We start from the raw sequence: 24,017 nt of genomic DNA, 5'->3' as shown, positions 1-24,017 counted from the left end.
AATGCAGGGTTGCTGTCCAGCATTCCTGCAATATGCCCGCCCTGTTCAGTATTTGCCACCTTCTGAATACAAGAATCGCCATTGAGTTGGGCGAGCTCGTGGTTCATCCTTCGACGCTACACACCGTTCTCTTGTACAGCGCCAAAGATAGTCCTTAGCACGCGTCTCTTGAATACCCCGATTGCTTGCTATTCCATTCCTCGAGACTAGAGTACTCGAGACAATTCAAGTTTCATGAGCATTTTGTACACGATACATTCGGTGCAAATGTGAATCTTTTTAGCCGTTTAGCAAGAAGCCAAGGTATATGAATTCCTTAATCATTTCGAAGATCGTAACACAGCTTCCTAGACTCGGAACCCTCCTTTCGTGAGGCTCGGAAGCCCCTTTTCAAAAAGCTTCCATGCTGCGACCTTCTCCTCCAGAATTTGTCTGCACTCTTCGTCAAAGCAATCAATTGCAATCGTTCAGTCGACTTCGTCTTCGTCTCACATATTCTCCGCTGCCTCGTTGGCTACTTCTGAACTCCAGCAGTCCTCAAGAGCAGCCTCGTCGAGCTAACCCCTTCCGGCTCCCTCGAACATTGTTTATGTTGGCTAGTTTTAGGCAGCCCTTACTTTTTACCGTCAACGATCCATAAAAAAACGATCCGTAAATAACATCTGAACGTTCCATAAAACGCTACCATAAATCCATAAAATAGTTCAGGAGTACCCATAAAGAATAATTTAAGATCCATAACTAAGCTAAATTTTAGCAATTAATATTGGAGATGATGCTCCTTTACACATGGTCAAGAAAAACAATAATATTCCTGCTATTTCCCCATGAACGTATGACAAATGACCCATGAATCTTTAGAAAATGTTCCATGAAAAATTATATTTTGAATCATAAAAACTCAAAATTGCACAATTTTTATCGAGATGATAATCAATCATTTCGATCATTTGATCCATAATTTTGTTCATATGATTCATAATTTGATAATATGAACCATAGCGCTTAGAAAGAAGGCATATAGAACTGTATTAATTGATCCATAAAATTTATAAAATCTATACATCAAATGGTTTAATTTTTGTATCATATCTCCAAAATTATAGATCATATGAACAAAATTATGGATCAATCATGGAATGTGGCCATTTTGTGATACTGTCTGCAGTGATGATCTCGAGGTGTACCGCTCACACGAAATGATCCACCTAATAAAACACTTTGGTTGAGGGCCTGGTTCTTTCACTTTTTGGCATTCCACATGACGAAATGAGAACATTTCGGATATAGTTTCGAAAAACGATGGGGTTCATCCGTCCATTATCCGACTTGGTGCATCCTCACGAAAAGGTAACAGATCTTAAATATTTTGTGAAATATTTTTGTACGAATATATGATGGTTGCCGCACTGTCTGCCCTGATGCGTGGAATGTAAACATAACGCCTAATCAACACAAGATCGTATATAATGTCACATAAGATGCAAAAGTGGAGGCGATATATGTACTTCCCCGTACAATATGTGCGTATATCGCCTCCACTTTAGCATTTTATGTTGAATCATATACCTACGTTTTTGTGTTGACTGGGCGGTTACATTCTTACATTCGGTTTCCTACTGTTTCTCTCGACGTTATACACATTCCGACTTCCTCGCATTAGATTTCTGAATTGATTGGACTTGATGTCGCCCTGTGAAGCCTTTGAGCTGGCATTGGAGAAAATTCCGTTGGAAATAAATTTCTAGGGCAGCGGTTCTCAACCTGAGGTACATGTACCCCTGGGGGTACCCTCGCTGACCTCGGGAGGTACCTCGAACAAAAATGCGTAATGGCGTATGTACTACAATTCCAATAAAAATATACAAAGCGATTAGCAAATCAACGGTTTTTTAATCCTGTCCACCACAAGCAGTATACTGCATGGACAGCAGTACAGGGACAAAAAACCAAAAGGACAAAACGTCGATTGAACAAATTTTGAAAATCTTCAATGTAATCTACCAGATCGAGACAAAATGTTGAATAATATGCTTCTGAACTAAAATCTAGAATCTAAAGGTTCGGAAGCATCCAGTTGATCTTTTGAAGACCTTTTTTTTCGAAAAGCTCAGTAGCTCCATTGCAAGAAGTTCGGAAGCCTCCTTTCAAGAAGCTCCGAAATCTCCTGCCAATAGGCTGGGAAGCCTCCTGCCAAAAAGCTTGGAAGCCTTTGTTCAAGAACTCTTCGAAAATATTTTTTCAAGGGGCTCTTGTGAGGGGGTATACCCCGTTAGGCATCAGTACGTGAGGCATAAAGACGTTTGGCATAAGTACATTAGGCGTAATGGACGATAGGCATAACGGACGTTAGGCATAATGTACGTTAGGTATAATGGACGTTTGGCATAACATGACCTAAAGAACAGCCCATGGCATAAAAAAGGCAGAATTATGCCAAACGTCCATTATGCCTAACGTACGTATGGGGGCCCTCCTTAGCCGTGCGGTAAAACGCGCGGTTACAAAGCAAGACCATGCTGAGGGTGGCTGGATTCGATTCCCGTTGCCGGTCTAGCCAATTTTCGGATTGGAAACTGTCTCGACTACCCTGGGCATAAAAGTATCATCGTGTTAGCCTCATGATATACGAATGCAAAAATGGTAACTTGGCTTAGAAACCTCGCAGTTAATAACAGTGGAAGTGCTTAATGAACACTAAGCTGCGAGGCGGCTCTGTCCCAGTGTGGCATCCTTTCAAGAGACTCGGTAGCCTTCTTCCAAGAAGCTTGGAAGCCTCCTTTCATGAAACACGGAAATCTTATTTCAAGAGGCTTGGAAGCCTCCTTTCAAGACACTTGGAACCCTTCCTTCAAGATGCTCGGAATTCTTTCAAGAGACCTTTTTTCAAGAAGCTGAGAAACGTCTTTTAAAGATGCTTCTAAGCCTCCTCTTAAGATATTCGGAAGACTCCATTCAAGAGACTCGGAAATTCCCTATCAAAAGGCTCGGAATCAAACTTTCAGGAGGCTAATGAGCTTCCTTTCAAGAGGCTCGAAGGCCTCCAAAAGCTCTCAAAGTCTTGCATGATGTATAAGTTAGTTAGTTTTGAGGCCCGTTTTTAATATATCCTATGAAAGATGTTTATTTTCATTTACATCGAAATAATAGAGGGTACCTTTAAAAAAAAGACACGAACACCGTCTTCGACGTTAGGTTGTACAGACTGAACACTTAACACCTAGCATGAAACAACGGACATGACTCATAACACCCATTGGACCAGTGGAGAATTTTCCGATCACGAAAAGTATCCTCCTCACCGGACCGGGGCGGGAATCGACTCGACATGCGTGTAGACGAGTGACGTCGCTAATCGCACGGCCACGTAGCCCACCTCAATGCAAGCATCACTGCAAAGGGTTATCTCTCAAGAAAAAGTTCGAGAGAGGAACCTATCACACTTAAAATAAATCGCCGAATTCGGTAAAATTCTACCGAAATCTCAACAGCAGAACTGTTCGGTAAATAATTTTACTGATTTTCGGTGATTTTGACAATTGAACAATGGAAAAAATACAAAAAATCTGTGAAATAATTACCGAACAGTTCTGCTGTTGAGATTTCCATAAAATTTACTGAATATTGTGAAATGAGCTAATTGTGTAGGGACTCCGAAACGCTTGGCCGCTTTGTTCAAATCCTTTTTTTCTGAACTCCGGGATTTCGATCCTTGCTCCTGCATATAGCATATTTAAAAGATAATGGCAGCAAAATAAATTTTCCATAAAAATTAGGAAATTGTCAATAAAGAAATCAGGGGATGATCATGTTTATAAAAAAAACGCAGCTGATCTCAAAACGAACCGATCAGTGAGGAAATCTTGAAAATCGGTCAAACCGTTCGTGAGTTATAATGCCTCAAAGGAAAAGCAAACTCATTTTTATATACAGAGAAGATTTATTATTTAATTTCAGAAGTAATCTGAGTTTAAGCAGATTTAAATACTGCAATTTTGTAAAAATAAAATGGTTAGATCCATATGGGTAAATACTGGGATCAGAATGATTTATAGATTCTACATAATTTAGATTTTTCTTTCAAAAAAAATGAAGTAGGGTAGAAGGTTTTTGGTATTGTACTGATGTAAACCCTAACTATCATGCAATGCACTGTTTGAGGCGTGATGAAAAATAAACTCTTGTCGCTGATCTAAGGAAAGTGTTGCGTATAAGTAAACCTAAATAGTTAATTGTAAGAGGTTGCGCATGGTAGAATGAATGTTTTCACGTTTACTTTCTCTGTCTGAATTAATTAAGGTGGCTAATTTAACATAGCCCGACGTTTCAGTTCCATATATTGGTTCTAGGGATAAGCTGTCGACCGTCGAATGTCTTAATAGTTAATATTTCTCTAGACTGTATTCAAAGCGTTAATATCGTTTAAGACTCTACATTTTAAAATGATGTGTAAAAAAATCGAAAAAAAGTCTTTTCTATGAGTTACACCAGCTCATCATAATGGTTTTTACGCCACAAGAAACCGTCGACTTATATATCAAGCTCAAGTTGCCCGTTTAACTCCAATCCATAGATTTAATTAGCACCGATTACATAAACCATGCATAATACTTCGATAATTTATAAATGTTGAGATTCACTTGTTCAAGCACAATACTCTTCTAGATTTAATTATAATTTAAGTTTTGTTTGAACTTACCCACATTGTAAGATAAACTATTCTACACCCACACTCTATAGGAATAAACCGTAACCGTCCGCTTGTGCACTGAGCGACCAACCGAAAGTGTCTCAAGCGTGCTGTAGCTTTGTACAAAAAAAATAAACGAATACCTCCAACCTTGTGCTATGAAGCAAGTCAGCACAAAAGTTGAAATGACCAACCATCCAACCGACCGCCCATCCGGGAAGCTTTATTCCAGAAGGGAGAAAAAAGTGCCCCATATATTTTTTTGTAACTATAGTCCAAAAACTGCCTCAGCACCAGACAGTCCCAGAGTTCACACAGGACAAGCCCACGTGCGCTCTCTGTATCAAACACGACTTCGTAATACATTCACTAGCTGATGCTATCCCGCCTCTATATCTCAACTACTACCGCCACCCATTGAAGCGTAGACCGCGCGCCCACTAGCAGTAGGTAGTCCAGTTCTAAATTGTATTCGTTCTTCACTAAACCACCTAGCAGTGTGTTACACCGCAAACCAAATGACACCTGCGTGTTAGAGTTGCCAATCTTGTTCACCAAAAAAAAGCATACCCAAATCCAATCGAAAATACCAATTTTACAATCCAAAGTGTTCGGTACGACGGCCACGCTGGACGGTGAGATGGGTCCTTATCCGGTAGGGGACGGCAACCTGCTGGGGCCCACATCCCGGGTGTTCGGCACGACGGGCACGCTGGATGGAGAGATGGGCCCCTACCCGGTCGGCGACAGCACCAACCTGCTGGGGACGCAATACTTCAGCTCCGGCGGTTATGGCAACGAAGCCCTGACAATCGGTTCCGGACGGCTCAACTACGGAACGACGGGACCCACTGTGGTTAGTACAACTTGCTCACCGATGCCAAATCGACGGACGCCCGGTGTAGGCCGGAGGGCCCCTGTGGGTGGTGCTGGTGGTGGAGACGGTAGAGCCGGCCACGAAGGAGGAAGCGGATGTTCCACCGCCAGTGGGATGGCCACCCGGGACAGCTTTCGCCGGCATTCCGCTCACGGACGGATAGTGAGTTCAGGTATATGAATGAAACATTGTTTTCTCTAGGTTATGGTGTGTAGCGCACAAACGAACGGGATGTGAGTGAACGAAACAGTAGATAACTTATTATGTTTATGGTATTCGTTGAATATGTTGAAAGAACTAAAATCGTAAATAAGAAAGATAATGCTACATATAATTTATTTTAATACTAACTATCATTCATATACGTTATTATTAAGAAATTGATAATTTTGACGAAACAAATGATAATTCTAATATTAGTAAACAAGATTTTCAAACGTTAATTGCCAATTCAATCATTGTAACTCAAATGTTAGACATTCTTGTATGACTGTCAACGAACAATTTGTTCATGAAACCGAAAAAAGGATACCAACATCACAATTGAAATACACCCAGCGTAACGGACAGGAACACAAGTAATTTATTCCGAATGAAAATACCGAAAGTTAATCCACGCACATGCAATTAAAAACTTTTCCTTATCCAAATTTCGTAGAACACTCACTTCCCTTTCAATCAATGAAAGCAAACCAAATTTCCTAGCTTTTCGACTGAGCAAAACTTTCTCTTCTCTCTTCTATTTTTTCTTCTTTCCTACATGCCCTACCTCAAACCGACCCGGTCTGCTTCCTCATCCAGCGGGTCCCTAAGGACGTTCGTGTAGCCGCCGAGCCAAACTCGAGAGCGAACGAGTGTGCATGAGTAGAATTTACCTTCCGGGCTTCCGGATGCCACTATTTGTGCACCGAACGGCGGCCATCAATCAATCAATCAACCAATCAATCATAACCAAAAACCACGTTCCTACCTTGCTTGATGGGGAGCCTCGCTTGCCAATAGCAGAACCCGGAAGTCCGCTCACTCGTTTATGCAAATACAAAGAAAAAGTACAAAATTCATCATCGCCAATCGTCACCACACACACACTCTCTCTCTCTCTCCTGCGGCGTGGATTAATTTTCGGACCAGCACCCCTCACAGCATGGCTGATTGAGCTCTCGGTAGATTATGGGAACTGTGTAAGTGATGGATGCTGGTACCTTATTTGGAAACAAGGTATCTCGGAACTTATTGGTGGAATATTGAAAGGATTTTGGAATCAGAAAATAATTTTTGAATTGAACGAATGCAAATGATATAACTGGGTTTTGCTCAGGAGTTCTAACAAACGAAGAAGAGAATTGGAAGTTTGGAAAAAAGACAGTTTAGAATTATCAGAAACACATCAGAATTGCCGCGGTGTCAACAATGACGAACGCATTAGATAACGTTTCAAGGCTTATGAAGTGCAAAATTACACACTATTGCCGTTTGCAAATCATTAACGCCCGGTATACATGCATTGCTGAAAGGTCGAACTCTCCTAATTTTTTAAATGATTTGAATTGTTTGATACATTTATTTTTTCAGACTAAGGCCAGAGCTGCCACTACAGTACACAAAAAATGTATCCATACCATGCTGTCCATAGTTGAACACTGCCAACTACGAAGGGTCTGCCAATCATCTTCCAAGCCAACTCTCCGGAATATTGCATGGAAAACTTTTCGGAATATCCACCGGAAATTCTTCGAAATTTCCATGAGAAATTCTTTGCAAATTCCAAGGAAAACTCTTCTTTGGAGAAATTTATTGACGTTTACACGAATAACATCGCCGATGATTTTTGAAATTTTCTCGGAAATTTCTTTAGATTTTCGACAAGAAATCCTTCAAAATTTACACAGGAAACTCTTCGGGACTTAAACGGCAAATACTTCAGATTACCCAAGCGAAATTCTTCTGAATTTCCACGAGAAGTTATTCGATAGTTTTCACGCAGTGACGGGAAATGTAAAAAAAAATGTCGTGGGATTGCAATTACTAATTTGCTTTTTTTCAGAAGTTATAACCAATTCTGATTTTTTGATTAACATTTAATGCTTAAAAGATCACAGAAAGATGTCGAACAGATCATTGTTCTAAATACAAAGTCTAAGCCATGAGAGCGAAATTTAAAAAATGTCACGGAATGTAATGACATTAATGTCATTTGACACTAATGCGGCTCTCACGCCGCCAATATCAGATTTAGATAAATGACCTATTAGAAAAAGTTATAGGGTCCTTTGAGGGCTACATGTTTATATAAAAAACATCATTGTAAATAATGTGTGAAAAAAGTTACATATTACCAAATTAGTTCCATTCAGTGTTGTAAAATGTCATTTGCATTTGTTTGTAGAATCTTCCCCGAACTTTTTTCAGAAGTTAGCTATCAATTGATGATGCATGACGAACTTATAGCACTTAAATGTGGCTACCACTTTGTCTAACAAGACATTGGCGTAAATATGTAATCTGAGGCGTGGGAGGCAAAATGTCATTCAAATGACATTATGTCAAATGACACGTGACATTTTGGAGAGTTTTCACTCTCCAGCCTCAGATGTTATATTTAGAGCAATGTACCTTTGGACAAAAATATAGCCCTACTTAAGCGTTATGAGTTCATCTAAAATTATGGAATAAATTTGGTTTCTAAAGAAAGGTATGAACAAATTAGTCAAATGACATGCAGATGACATTTTACAAGCCTGGTTCCATGACATCGAAATGACATTTCCCGGCACTGTTTTCACGGGAAATTCTTCGCGATTTTCGCCGCAAATTCTTCGAAATTTCCTCGCGATTTCCGCGATATGTGAAAATTGGTTTATTCGAATCGCTATTCTTCACTTAGGACCTCTGTTGTTATCATTTTGCTGACTGAAAAAAATTAGACCCATGGTAAAGTATGTAATAAACCAATTTGGTCCTGTGGATTCCAAAGGAAATGAATAATTGTTTAATAGAGATAATAACCCTTAGGTTACGCGTGTAGACCTCTAGGGCTTCGATGATCTGGAATGAAAAAAAAAGTCGTAGGTGACCAATTAGGTTCATTCAATCAAAAAGGGCATGATCCATTTTTGAAAAGAGCTAACAGTTCTTTGGTTACGCGTTAAGGCCATTATTCCAGGGATGTTGATGATGCTTTTAAATGGAATAACTGTTAAAGGGGTAGAGCCGCCAACGACATGTTTTATTTGCGACCCGTGCCGTTCAAAATTTATCTCGCCGCTGCTCTATAAATTTCTATGCTGAATCAAATTTTTCAGAAATTTCCGCGAAAAAATAAATATCCATGCAAATGTCTAACATCTTTTAAGAAAATTCTAAAGAAAAATCCAAAGAATTTCCCGTTTTCATCAAATTTTTGACCATGAAAGAGCCGTTTTGCCGAAAGCCAAATTCACAAAATCGAAAGTTGTTTGACAAAATCTGTTAGCCAAAAGGTCATCTGGCAGAAAGGACTGTTTGCTCGAAAATGTCATTTGGCTGAAATGGACATACGGTCGAAAGGGTCATTTTCCCAAAAAAAAAAGTCAATTGACCAAATACAACATTTTGATGAAATAGTAGTTTGGCAGTTTGGCATGACATATACGGCTAAACGACTTTTCGGCGAAATGACCTGTTAGGGCGAATGATTTCTCAGACCAAATTACCAGTTCGGCCTGTCGGTCGTATGTTACTTTCGGTCACATGACATATTCGGTCGAGCCATTTTCATCCTAAAAACCGTTTTGGCCAAATGGTATTCGGCTAGATGATTTTCGGCTTGGGACCTGAAGTAAGATGCGCGGCTACAAAGCAAGACCATGCTGAAGGTGGCTGGGTTCGATTCCCGGTCTAGTCTTGGATATCTGGTTGAAATTTTTTTTAACATCCCCTGGCATAAAAGTATTATCGTGTTAACCTCATGATACACGGATGCAAAAATGGTAACTTGGCCAAAACACTTAGCAGCGAGGCAGCAAAGTTCGGAGTCCAAAGTACGTATGATTTCCTGCCACTATGCGTTTCCGAATTTCTCTGCTGGTATCATTTTCGGCAATCACCAGTGAGCCCAAGTACACAAATTCTTCTACCACCTCGATTTCGTCACCACCGATGCAAAGTCGCGGTGGGTGGCTCACATTGTCTTTTCTTGAACCTCTTCCTATCATGTACTTTGTCTTCGACGTGTTGATGACTAGTCCGATCCGCTTGGCTTCCCTCTTCAGTCTGATGTAGGCTTCCTCCATCTTCTCAAAGTTACGTGCCATAATATTTATGTCGTCGGCGAAGCCAAATAGCTGGACGGACTTATTGAAAATTGTACCACTCGTGTTAATCCCTGTTCTTCGTATTACCCCTTCCAAAGAGATGTTGAATAGCAGACACGAAAGACCATCACCTCGTCGTAACCCTCTGCGCGTTTCGAAGGGACTCGAGAATGCACCTGAAACTCGAACTACGCACATCACCCGATCCATCGCCGCTTTGATCAACCGTGTCAGTTTATCCGGAAATCCGTGTTCGTGCATTAGCTGCCATAGCTGGTCCCGATCGATGAATAGATGATGAGTGGGCACGTTGTATAAAACCCGCCTGGTACTGCCCCACGAACTCTTTTGCAATTGGTGTTAGTCGGCGGCATAAAATTTGGGAGAGTACCTTGTAGGCGGCATTCAGCAATCTGATTCCGCGGTAGTTGCTACAATCCAGCTTATCGCCCTTTTTGTAGATGGGACACGACACCTTCCATCCACTCCTGCGGTAGAACCTCATCCTCCCAAATCTTGGTAATGACCCAGTGCAGCGCTCTAGCCAGTGCCTCACCACCGTGTTTAAATAGCTCTCCTGGTAGCTGGTCAACCCCTTCAGCCGGCCAATCTCCTCCTGGATTTCCTGGAGATCCGGAGCCGGTAAAATTATGTCCTGCGCGTGTTCTCCCATACCGCCATCTTCGTCTGCCACATCGTCATTCAGGTGCTCTTCGTAGTGCTGCCGCCACCTTTGGATCACCTCACGCTCGTTCGTAAGAAGGTTCCCGTTTATGTCCTTGCACATATCAGGCTGTGGCACGTGGCCCTTACTTGAACGGTTCAACTTCTCAAAAAACTTTCGTGTGTTATCGCTGTACAATTGCTCCGTCTCTTCACCATCTCGATCTTCGTGCTGGCACATTTTAATCCGGAAAATTGAGTTTTGTCTGTTCCGCACCCGTTTATATTGTGCCTCGTTCGCCCTCGTGCGGCGTTGCAGCAATCTCGCCCATGCTGCATTCTTCTCTTCCACTAACTGCTCACATTCGCCATCAAACCAGTCGTTTCTCTGATCCGGGGGCACCGTGCTGAGTGCAGCGGTTGCGGTGCTACCAATGGCGGATCGAATATCTCTCCAGCCATCTTCAAGAGACGCTGCGCCTAGCTGCTCTTCCGTTGGGAGTGCCACTTCCAGCTGTTGCGTCTACCGTCTTGTTGCCGCTCAATGTTAAACCGAAGCGTCCGACTTCGACGCGTGTTGTACACCGTCGAGAGTTTTGAGCGCAGGCATACTGCAACGAGGTAGTGGTCGGATTCAATATTCGCACTGCGGTAAGAGCGGACGTTCTTGATTTCGGAGAAGAATTTACCGTCGATTAGAACGTGGTCGATTTGGTTTTCCGTTTCTTGGTTAGGTGATCTCCATGTGGCCTTGCGGGGAAAGAAGATGAGCGTTCATGTCGCCGATGACGATTTTACGTCCCGCAGTGGGCATCCATCGTATGTCTGCTCCAGCTGTGCATGAAACACTTCTTTCTCGTCGTCGGGTCTGCCTTCGTGTGGGCAGTTGATGATGCTGTAGTTAAAGGAACGGCCTTTTATCTTCAGCTTGCACATCCTTGCGTTGGCGCATCTTTCCCAGCATTATGAAGCTGATTCCCAGCTCGTTGGTGGTGCCTCAGCTTTGGTAGAAGGTAGCCGCTCGATGCCCGCTTTTCCACACTTTCTGTCCTGTCCAGCAAATCTCCTGCAGCGCTACGACGTTGAAGTTGCGGGGATGTAATTCATCGTAGATTATCCTGTCGCAACCTACGAAGCCAAGCGACTTCCAGTTCCATGTTCCAAGCTTCCAATCGTGATCCTTTATTCGTCGCCTAGGTCGTTGCTCATTGTATCGAGCAGTATTATAAAAGACAGATTCACCGTCTTCGACCAGAGGTCGCACAGACTGAACACTTAACATCTAGCATGAGGCAACGGACGAGGACATTTTTACACAACTGCTGAAGTGGAGGCATGTACCTACATGTTGTATGGGGAAGTACCTATATCGCCTCAACTTTAGCAACTTATACGGCATCATATACGATCTTATGTTGACTGGATCAATATGATTATGCTCATGCGGACCTGACGTTTTGGGCTGATAGTTCATTTGTTTTGAAATGCTTTTTAGTAGTAGCTTTTAGTTAGTAGCTGAACATTGAAATATTGTTCAACATATTTGAAATAGAAAAATAAAAAGGGCTAGATTATTAACTGGATTTTACAATCGGTCCATGTATTATTGATGATGCACTATCTTTTCCAACCATAAACGACATAGGGCATCAGGATTCAGTCGTTTTGAAAATTTTATCTTGAAGTGCCTAAAAATGAGCTAGACTTTTTAACGTGCTTTAATATGAAAAAAAGTATTTTGGCCATAACTTCTAAGCCCATAGTCCGATCGGGTCAATTTTCAATAGGAAACAATGGGACAAGATTCTGCGTCGAATGCAATTTGTTGCGAGCAAATCGGTTAAGGATAAGTGCCTGAAAAATGAGCTAGACTTTTTGCGCACACACACACATACACACACACACAGACATCACTCCAATTCGTCGAGCTGAGTCGATCGGTATATAACACTATGGGTCTCCGGGCCTCCTATAAAAAGTTCGTTTTTGGAGCGAGCATATAGCCTTTACGTATACTTTGTATAAGGTACACCGGGGCAAGTTGAAACGGTTTTTTCAAAGTTGAAATTCGAAGTGCTGTAAAAAAATCACCCTTTGGTATATTTTGAATCCGTTTGCGGTGTTTGCTAGTTCGGGCCAAATATTATACATAAAAAATAAGCAACCTTAACAAACTTGTTTATAAATATTTTTTATATTTAAATTATTTTTTTATATGCATCGTTTCAACTTGCCCCGCGAATCGGGGCAAGTTGAAACACTGTGTTATATTCAGACGTAAGCTAATTTTGCCGTATTAATAACAAAATATATGTACTCAGTGACACTCATAAAGCACGAGGTTGTAAAGGTGACTTTAAAACTGCCAGGATTCGCATAAGAGTGCCATGTAAGGTTTTGACGATTTTAATTTTCTTTCGCTGAAAATTGTCTTCTGTTTAAGAAAAACTGATGAAATAGTAGGCTTCGTTCTCGAAATTTGAAAACAAATCCCGCTTTTATATCTTTGACACACACAATTCCCGTTTTTTAATAACGTTTCGGCTTACTCCATTCAGCCATCATCAGATATTGAAAAAAAAATCCCACTTTTGTTGTCTCATATTTACTTTCATATTTACTCGCATAAAAATCAGATTCCAGATTTTGATAAGTACTCTTTTACGCAAAAAATAAACTTAAATCAAAATTTATCAAATTTATTTCCTCCTACTGGTGACCACTTGGATTACTATTCAGGATGCTTCATTAAATATTTGGTTAACTTGAATATTGCGCAGTTGATTAATTCGAGTGTGGCTTCTTCACAAATGCACATTAGCTAACCAGCCATCATATCTCTCATAAACTCTCATTTTATTTTTCTGAGAGTCAGTGCTCGTAGATTAAGAATCTCAAAACTGCAGTTTAAGCATGACCCCTTTTCATTCTAGTGGAGATTGTAGGAGGGTTACATTTATGACGGAATGGGCGGACATTTATTAAATTTATGTTCAGAAGTATGCATATTTTCATAAATTTGTGTTTTTCGAATGTATGTTTTTTGAAACCATGCTGAATTCTGAAAAAAAAACTTTTAATTGCAAGGGTGACGTTTTGAATTGTTGTTTCAACTTTCCCCGCACCACGCATTTCTATTTGCCCCGATGAGTTGAACATGCAGAGCAATATCAAACAACCAAAATACAAAAATTAAAACGGGTCTTTCATCGATTTTTCATAATCATTATGCTTATTCACCATCGAATGATTACCTACCGTGAAAATTTGATGAAAAAACTTTTCCAAACATTGTTTTGATACCTGTTTTATTGGCACGTCAAATAGTTGTTTTGGATTTTGCAAAGGGCGAAAAATAAACAATGGCAGGGATTTCCCTTGAAAGCTGCAATCTTTCAGGAATGGCAGTCAGAAGGTGCGTTTAGACGAGTAGTTTGTTGAAAAAAAATATCAGAGCATTCGGTCTTTTCCTATCTGAATTACAGCTTCCGTTTCAACTTACCCCGCATTTCAACTTGCCCCGGTGTACCTTACGAGAAAGGCAAAAAGGTAGTGAAAGAAAAATAGTCAGCTTGAAAAATCAATCATAAAATTCCTATAGTTTTAGGAACCGAGGTCAATTTTTGATGAGTGGCCATGGTTTTGGATATATTACGCAGAGTACTGGGGTAATCTCCCTCCCGGAAGAAATGGTCACTTGCAGGTTGGCTTCGATATCCGTCTTGTCTTGTCCGACATGCCAAACTTGATGTTTTTGGAAAACAAGTATACGGAAGCACATTTTGACGGTTTTCGTTCCATCTGGTCTTCTTCCGAGTGTTTCCCGAACCTGGCTCCGCTTGGGAAGTGGCCACTTTTCATTCAATCAAATTGACTACTCCCGGATACTTCAAGGGCCTGGTTCCCTTAAGGAAGAGGCCACATTTGGTTCAAGCTTAGAACCCATCTTACGACATGCCAAATTTCATGATTTTACAAAATAAGATTGATTTTTTTCGGCGATAGCAGTCCTAATAAGTAGCTTTTATACTTTGTTGCTCCTTCATCCGACGTTTCGGTTAATTTATTTAACCTTCTTCAAAGGGTTAGGAGTATGTATTTTTGTTGGTGAGTTTAGTGCCCTACATTTAGTTGTCGTGGTTTTATAATGGCGTCCGCTTTTGTTCATGCGTAGCGATTTTTGCGTACGACACTGTATTTAGGTTTTATAGCTACTTTCAAAAAGCTCTCTCTATACTTGGTTAAAGTTTAATTTGTACGCTTATTCGCGTACCTTCCACCTTCCCAGTAGGCTATTCACCCATAAGAATCAAGTAAACGGGGTGCAGAAAGCGCGGCAGTACCTTTCCTGAAGGGTACGCCACGTGCAATTATCAGAAATTCAGGCAATACCAATCAGAATAACAGAAATTTCAGTCAAACACACACTTCCATATGCGTGTTAATAAAAATGAAGCAAATACCCTATTAAAATTTCAACAAGAAATCTATCAGATTGATTTTCATAAAGCGTTTGATAAGGAAAATCTTTTCGGAATCCAATGTTTTCCACCACGCGTTTTCAAGGGCACCACTTTCAATACTGAGGCAACGAGCATCTGTCTACCTTTTATTCTACGCTTGCTGCGACGCAGCGAAGCTAAAATAAAAAGATGACAGTTATTCATCGCTTCTTTGTTGAGATTGATGCCTCTGAAATTGCGAGGTTAGATTTATTTGGATTCTGGACCAACTACTTTTTTTCGGAATTTCCTAAAAAAAATGCTTCAAGCGGCCTTATCGCAGTTGGCTGAAGCCTAAACCAAGACAGTATGAAAACTTAAAGAACTGAGCAAAATAGATACGTTTGCGTACGTTTTGAAACGTACAAGTCATTGTTTTAAAACTTAATTTTCAATAAATATATTGAAAAGAATCTTTCAGCAAGCATTGATAAGGAGAAATCGGTTGTTTGTAGCCTTTAGTGATGAAGTAAACAGTAGACAATCACATAAAAAATCAAGACACCGTGGGAAATTGAAAATTTTGAACAAAATGAACATAAGAATAAATCCAACCAAGATGAATACACCACTAGGTGTTCCAATCTGCCAAATTCACGATTCAGCCATCTTGGATTTGAGGATGGGAGAGCCAGCCGGTTTGTTTATGTTTTGCACCGAAAATGAATTTTTCACCCCCGCCTTCTTCTCGTCCATAAATTGGGCATATTGAAAAACCTAGCTGTGTATTCATCTTGAATCCAACAAAAAAGAACTCCTGAAAATGTATAAATAGGGGGAATGACGGCTTTGGCAGGTTTTGTTTTATTATTGTCAGGGGGGGTTTCTTTAACTATTTATACTCAAATTTGGCCTAAAAATTCTCTGCATATCAAAGAATATTGTGGCCATATTTCATGAAATTTGGTCAACAAAAACCCCCCTGACAATAAAAGAACAAAACCTGCCAAAGCCGTCATTCCCCCTATTTATACATTTTCAAAGCCGTCATTTCCCCTATGTATTATTCTTATTCTTTATTTTAATTTTCAATTATAAAATTAATCTTAATTTCCCTTCAGATGAAAATTACAGTCGAATGCATTGAAGTGGATATTTTTGTGCATTTTTCTATTCGTTCTTCAATACGCAGAACAACAACTCAATGCCTCATAAAAGAGGTGAAATAAATTTTATGTTGTACTACTTTATTATCCTCCCTCAATAATGGTTGCACTTTGTAGCGAATTAAAATAAATTCAGATGCTAATCAAAAGAACCCAGCGGTGAACCGCACATGTAAATAAGCCACAAATGTTAATTTTCCCGTTCGCTGTGAAGTGAAAATCGAATACCCAATCAATATGCAGCAAATAATAGGCCATCGAGAGCAAAGAAACAACAGAGAAAAAAATGGCAATTGCAAACCACCGAAACCACAGACCACCGACACCTGCGATGCAGCAAGCAATCGCATCGGACGCGCTTTGTACAGACAGAATACCTACCACATTTAATTTTCCGCAGAATATGAATACTCAGCAGCAGAACTGTAACACCATGGGGCCCGGGCAATCAACCGGCCGAGAACCAACCATCAGGCAAACGCGTAGGGTGGCTCAAAGCATGACGTCCATCCCCAATGGATAATCTGCCTCATTATGGTCAGATGTGACTCATTTCAAAATAAAATCCCTTGGGTCTGAAAATCAAACCCATTTGACATTGCTGCCATAAAAATAATGATGAAAACCCTATTCGGTCATGCAAATTTTGAAATTTTGTTCAACTCAACTCAGTAAACGAAAAGGTTTAAGAAATAAAAAAAATGCATTAAAAAAACGAATATGATGTTATTATGAGCCACCCTAAGGACCAGCTTTCAGTTTTAATTATGTTCGATTTATTGCTTAAACGTAATCAAGCTGCATGGTGGGGTCAAGTGGTAGACCGCATGGAACCCTCCAATCGTTCCCCTCTCCTACAACCCCAACCGCGGATTACTGCCAATCTACATCAACCGCGCCGATTGTGCGAGGCGTGAGATTTAAATAATGGGTGCTTTTGGGCAAGCATCGTAATGAGTTTTCCGTAAGATTATGATTGCATTTATTTTCCAGCTTCCAGTAAGTAATGTGCGATACTGCTAACGGTTGCGTTTCCCGCATAAAAAGGGATGAACGCGAAAACTGCTAAATGAGGCTGCAGTTTTACAAGTGCAAACACAATTACTAGCGAGCCAATTCCGGCGCCTACACCTACAGACAGTGGTTCTCAGTCAAATATCCAAACATAGTTTTAAACTGTCAAGTCCTTAGGAAAATAAATTCTGGACCGGACACCTAAGAACAATCGATGCAGACTTTATTTTGAATTCAATCGACTCCTAAAAAACCAAAATTGAAGTGATAGAAACTGAGAAGCATCGGCATCTGGTTCTAAATACACAGTGTTAACTGCCTATGATCGCATATCAGTCCCATCTTTGCTGGAATTCCTATTAATATGGGACAAATATGTGAATGTGGGCAGTTTATTCATTACCAGCAAAATTATAAAATTTCGTGCATAAAATGTTTTTGATGAATTCGGGTCATCTTTGCAACAAGTTCCAAGCAGTAATCTTTTTCTTTTTTATCTTCTTCCTTCTTCCTACGACCGCGCATCACTCGAAACTAAACAACTAAGTTTTTACAAATTTTAATTCGTTTTCTCTTCTTTTTACAATGAATTTAGAAAAACACGAAATCAAAATCCAATCTTCGGTGCAATGGTTTTTCGTCCTTTTGTGAATGAGAATTTCAAATCTTGATCATCTGTATAATATAACACGAGGTTGGCATTATCATTCGATAATAAAAAGATCGATTTGTTCAATTTTGTGTATGTTTACTTACTTAATTAATAGAAAATATGTTATAGTAAAATCTGTAAAAAAATTAAAAATCATTCTGATGAATCGGTTCATGTGTTCGGTGTTTTCTAAATAAATTGTGAAGCAAATTTAATTTTTTTGGTGAGACAACGTTGGTTGTTAGCATAATACATATTTCCCCATTCTCCCAACCTTCATTATCCGTCCCAACCCTAAGTTTGAGTTTGGAGAAGGGGTTTTCCAAAAATCGTACATAAGGCGCGACCCGAGCAACACACTTGTCATACATGAGTTTCTGTAACTTATATAGGACTGAATTCAGTCATATGTATTAAAGTTGCTTCTACCAAATAAGACTAAAGTGTGCTGCTTGGGGAGCACTACATGATTCGAACAATGTAGTTCTTTACCCAAACGCACAATATGCAATGGCACTCGGACAGCGGTAACCGCGGAGGCCGCATTTGATCCGATGTTGTTATTTGGAGCTCTCAATGGACTACTCAATGTTCCGCTGCAACCACATCTGAAGAAGCTGCAAATCTCAATGTGATCCCTCCGCAAACTCACCAGGTATATTTTCGAATGTTCTACCGCGTGATATTGACCTTCAACACGTCCTGTTCTCTGATCAAGAAGTTGTGAAAGCTTGGTGGTAAAATAGGCTGCAGTCAATTCGATCTCCTCGACGGACTTTCCGTACACTGTTATCGTTACGCCATCGGCGAACCCCAGTAGCTTGACTTATGGCAGGAGCTTCAACCGCAGCACGCCATCGTACCACAAGTTCCACAGCAGTGGACCAAGGATTGATCCCTGCCGGACACCTGCTGTGATGGGGTGCTTGCCAAGCCTTCACCTGTCTTGTAGATCAGTCCTCAATTCTAAGAGTAACTTCCAAGAATCTTGAACAGCCCTTCCGGTACTCCCAGCTAAAGCAACGAGTTTGCGATCTCCGTTCAGCAAGGACGTCGCTCGGGAGGATCCAATGCTCCTCTTGTTTTGACCATCACCACCTGATAGGCGTACACCTCTCCCCGTGGGTTCGAGTTGGCAATCTGGCAAGCGTCACACGCTCGTGACAGAACCGCAACTCGTTCGTCGCCGCTCAGACTTCCCGTGTTTTTTTTTTTCAAGACTCATAGCTTCACTGGGGGTCTCACTGTCGAAGTGGGTAACCTTTGTGGGAGTAACTATTCGGCTTTTTCTCCTTGTCTCACTGCTTATCCTGTACCGGATAGGTGTGAATATCGTCAACCCTCCACTGTAGATCAAAAGATCTGGAGATCGAAACTTGGACTGTAGAATGTTACGTCTATTTGTTACGTAGTTTCGCTGGAAGGTACCCCAGGAGCTGTCGTTGCCCAGCAAAATGTTCAGCTTGGCTAAGACCTCTAGCAGCGTTTGCCCTCTTTAGTTAGTAAAGCGATTTCCCCAGTTTGCCAGGATGTCCGTACTCGATTCTGCTACCGATTGCTGGGCGGCCGCCCAATAATGGCTGGGTTGGAGTTGAGCTGTGTTACTCGCAAGGGCTTCTTCGTATTAATACTCAACGCGGAAGCAAGCCCACCCATGGCGTGGATGTGTGTAGTGTTCACGATGGTGCTTTATCGCACGTGTGCGCTTTATGATCATTTTCGCCGCACCGCCGATATAGGTTACTCCTGTCCGGCTCTTTGCAGGCCCACGATTTGTGTCCCGTTTCGAGGCAGTGAGCGCGTGGGTACATGTTTCTCCTTCTTCGATTTCTACCGTTTGCAAGGGACCGTCCGACCACTGCACAGTGGTTCCATTTCCCTTGGAGGGCGGTCATAAATATAAATTACGGAAGTTAACGGTAAAATGGTGTACTTTTAGTATTTTTCAGGTTAAACAGCCTATTTTTAAATCAGTCAGTCATTTTTAATCAGGCTCAGTCATTATCATACTTCACGGAGCCGATTTCAGTATTATATGCAAAAATCCAACAAACAACGTTCAATTTACATTCTTGAGGAAGATGCGTGGGTGGGAAGATGCTTGTTATTGTGAAAGTAGTAAACGAAAATAAACCTGATTAATCCAACTAGCGGTGTTAATGCCTTTCTAGTGCATATGAAAAAAATAGTATTTTTGCCATTACTTTTAGACCCATTGTGCGACCTGGCCAATTCTTATTAGAAAACAAAAGGATATGATTCCACGTCGAACGCAACTTATTCCGAGCAAATCAGTTAAGTCTAGATCAACATTTGAAAAGGGCTTAACAGCCAAAATTTATTCCTTCTGATTCTTTGTCCACATAAATAGCTAAATATGTAGACGAAGAATCAGAAGGAATAAATATTGGCTGTTACGCCATTTCCAAATGTTGGTCTAGAAGTATAAGTGCCTAATAAATAAGTGAGTCTTTTTGCGTACATACATACGCAAGACATATATCATTTGGTATCTAATACTATGGGTCTCCAGACATCCTATAACAGTTCGTTTTTGGAACAAACGTATACTTAGTATATGAGAAAGCAAAAAGGTTTAATATATTAATTTAAAGTTAGATATAATACTATTATACCACGATATACTATTTAATAATCTGCACACAGATAGCTCTTGAATGAAAGCTAAAAAAATTAATATCTTCTCAGAGATGTCTGAGAATGGAAATCGGGTAGAAACATGCTTTTCAGTCTAATAAAGTTGACCATGATAAAGAAAACATAATACTCGTGTTCATCAATTTTGGTAATTTTTTACCATCGATTATTTATTTCCAAGCTCAGTCGCAGACTGTGGTAACTGAAATGCCATTTAGGCAGCAGCCAGGAATATGAATACACTTAAAGAATATTCAAAAAGAAATTGAAGCGATACACGATTAAATTGAGCAGAAAATATGATATCTGTTAAACAAACATAATTTTGTTATTTGTTTACGCTTAGCTTTCTCGTGGACGGTTGCAGCTGAAATAGCCTTTAGATGAAAGATATGAGTGTAAATATTTACTCAGAGGATGTTTCAAGGGGAAACATACTTTCGTAGTGGATGAAAAAGATATCAAAATTGAGTTTCCGTCGAAGAAACATAGTGAAGTTATTTGTTTACCATTTGCTTGCTCGCAAACGGTCGCAGCTGAAATAGCCTTTAGACGACAGATTAGAGTGTAAATATTTACTCACAGGATGTTTCTGGAGGGGATTTCAAGGGGAAACATACTTTCTTAGAGGATAAAGATAACAAAATTTAGAAGAAAATATTTTTTCCGTCGAAGAAACATAGAAAAGTTATTTGTTTACCATTTGCTTGGTTGCAAACGGTCGCAGCTGAAATAGCCTTTAGATGACAGATTAGAGTGTAAATATTTACTCAGAGGATGTTTCTGGAGGGGATTTGAAGGGGAAACATACTTTCTTGGAGGATGAAGATAACAAAATTTAGAAGAAAATAGTTTTTCCGTCGAAGAAACATAGAAAAGTTATTTGTTTACCATTTGCTTGGTCGCAGATGGTCGCAGCTGCAATAGCCTTTAGATGATAGAGAATAGTGTAAATATTTATTCAGGAAATATTTCTGGAGGGGATCTGAAGGGGAAACATATTTTATTGGTGGATGATAATAATGAAATTCAGAAGAAAATTGTGAATCCGTTCATTAAACACAGTAGAGGTTTTCGTTGACCATTTGCTTGGTTGCGGACGGTCTCAACTGAAATAGCATGTAGATGACAGATTCTAGTGTAAACATTTACTCACAGGATATTTCAAGAGGGAATTCAAAGGTAAAACATAAGTTTCATGAGGCATGCCAACCTTTTTACGTATAGTTTATTTAACTGGATTATCTTAAATTCGTAGCCTTAAACAGATCATATTAGCTCAAATTCTAAAAGAATGACGATTGCATCGTAAACAGTATACCATGAAGTAGCAGTTTAGGGATAACTTGTTGAATTTCGATAAAGTCATGTTTTTGTATTTATGACCTATGGGGGAACCACTGTGGCACTGCGGTTCTCTTGGTCGTTTTGGCTTCCCGCCTCCGGTGGCCGACTTGCTTTTTCGCCTTTGATTTCTTCTTACGCCCTTCTACTTTGCTTGCGACCTTCATGGACGTGCTCTCTTGGTTTGCACTCTCCCGACGCCTTTTTGCATTCCCTCGCTCCCTTCTATGTCCTCCGTTCTGCCACTCTATCGCTGAGTGCGAAATCTAACACATTCTGTGGCACTATGGCCGCCACACACCGTCCTCCTCGAGCGTGGTCCAAGTTTTATGTCCGTAGAGGATCACCAGTCTTATGAGCTTTTTTTACATTTAGTGTGGATGTGAATTTTTGTTTTGACGTAGGACTTACGTCTCTCTTTACTATACGGGATGTCATTTTAAAATATTCAAATCGACCGCGTTACGCTGTGTTGAAAGATTTTAAACGTTAATAGCGTTCGTCTCAGTGGACGAATTTCTGCGGTAAGCCCCTCAATCGACAGATTTCAAGTATGCCTTTCATGTCCATGCTTGATAAGACCCGAAAAACTTGTTTTAATAGGCATGAAACTGTTTTCAATGAAAAACATTGAGATCAGGTGAACCTATAAATATGGGTACCGCATAATTCTTGCATCATTCCATTACCACGTTCTGATTGGTGAAGACACCAGCGAATGACCAGCCTCTAGGCCTGCCGAGAAGCCATAAAACAGCGCAACGCGATTTTTTCCTTTCATTCTGACCGGTACAAGCGAAGCAACCGCATCATCGATTGAACAGCACTCACACCTTTTAGGAGGGAATGAAGTCATCGAAGCCACTATCATCAGCCGAAACCTAGCCAGTACAGCAGCAGTCCACCCTACAGACCCGACAAAGCAGCAATGCTGAGCAGATACCGGCAGCAGCAGCAGAGTCGAGCCGAGACCGGCCGGCATCGGTGATGAGCCGAGACAGGCTGAAAAAAAGCCACATGATGCAGCATGTATGTCCAAAAAACAAACGGTTCTTCAGAGAGCCAATGATAGAGATCAATATCAAATCTTTCAATTCCCTTCGGGATAGAAATTGCAGGGTTGTTACGGAGATCCTGAAATATTTTCCGCGCCGACTAAAATCAAATCCACGCCATTTCCGCGCGACATGAAAATCCATTCTGCACCAAATCCACGCGACCCAAAACTAAATTCTAAGCAAATACACGTTAAATATCAATGCATTGATCAATGCAATATTGGCATTGATAAAAAAATATGTAGAAAAACATTGTTTGATACTGACCGCACACAAAGCGAACGTGACTGAATGATCGTCCCATGTTATGAATTCTAAATCTTATCTTCCTTCTACTACTAACAATGTTGTCTCAGAAAAGAACACCCTACTTCCCACCTGAACTGCAATTCTAAGCTCGCTTGCCCGGCTTATTGGCCTGTATCAAGCGAAAAGTCCCGTTAAGAAATAGACGCCAGCAGCGAGCAACAAGCTTAAAAAAGAAGAAGCCCTTCTCGAACGCGTTGATGAGGATGACGCTTTGGCTGACAAAGAAGCGGGATACAAGACACTAGCTGATTGGCCCACCAATTGGGAAGCAGAGAAGATTCAAAATTAAGTAGTATAAAAGAAAAGTGCATTCGCTCGCAGAACATTCAGTCTTTTTTATACCATCACTAGAAATTCGCGGTTATTTGAAAAGATCGTTTTCTTACTTTTTGCACTTAGCCGAAGCAAACAGCCTTTTTCAAGGCTCTAAGAGTTAAAAATAATGTTCTTCAGTCGCTATCGCACGGATTAGAAGGCCCTTCAGTGGAAGGGCTGAGATACAGTCTACATCCCCTGCTGAGCCAACTTGTGGTTTATTTCAGACAGTCCTTCAGTGGGAAGGTTGCCACTGTCGAGGCTAATATTTCGTGACCGGACAGATACTTCCTGAATTTTTTTTTGATGATTTTTGTTCGAGGTAGATTTGATTTCGGTGTCGGTTTGATGAGAAGATTTTGACAAGGAATGGTATGCAACGCCGATTATTTATCCAAAATAGTTGATGTGAGAAATTTGGACATATTAGGTATCTTATCGGTCTAGGCAATTTTCGGATTGGAAATTGTCTCGATTTCCTGGGCATAAAAGTATCATCGTGTTAGCCTCATGATATACGAATGCAAAAATGGTAAC

At 40.5% G+C, this 24,017-nt stretch overlaps 1 protein-coding gene across 1 annotated transcript in view; it reads left to right on the top strand.

Moving 5' to 3' along the window:
• Positions 1–24,017, top strand: part of LOC134211462 (glucose transporter type 1) — a 519,077-nt gene that overhangs the window by 489,711 nt on the left and 5,349 nt on the right. Inside the window, exon 18 of the mRNA XM_062688339.1 lies at positions 5,299–5,739. Within this exon, the coding sequence (XP_062544323.1) occupies positions 5,299–5,739 (441 nt within the window). The remainder of the gene's footprint in view (positions 1–5,298; positions 5,740–24,017) is intronic.

Source organism: Armigeres subalbatus, chromosome 2 (genome assembly GCF_024139115.2).
Source record: "Armigeres subalbatus isolate Guangzhou_Male chromosome 2, GZ_Asu_2, whole genome shotgun sequence".
Lineage (NCBI taxonomy): Eukaryota > Metazoa > Arthropoda > Insecta > Diptera > Culicidae > Armigeres > Armigeres subalbatus.
Note: the sequence above shows the minus strand (reverse complement) of the source record. Positions and strands in the feature narration are given on the sequence as shown.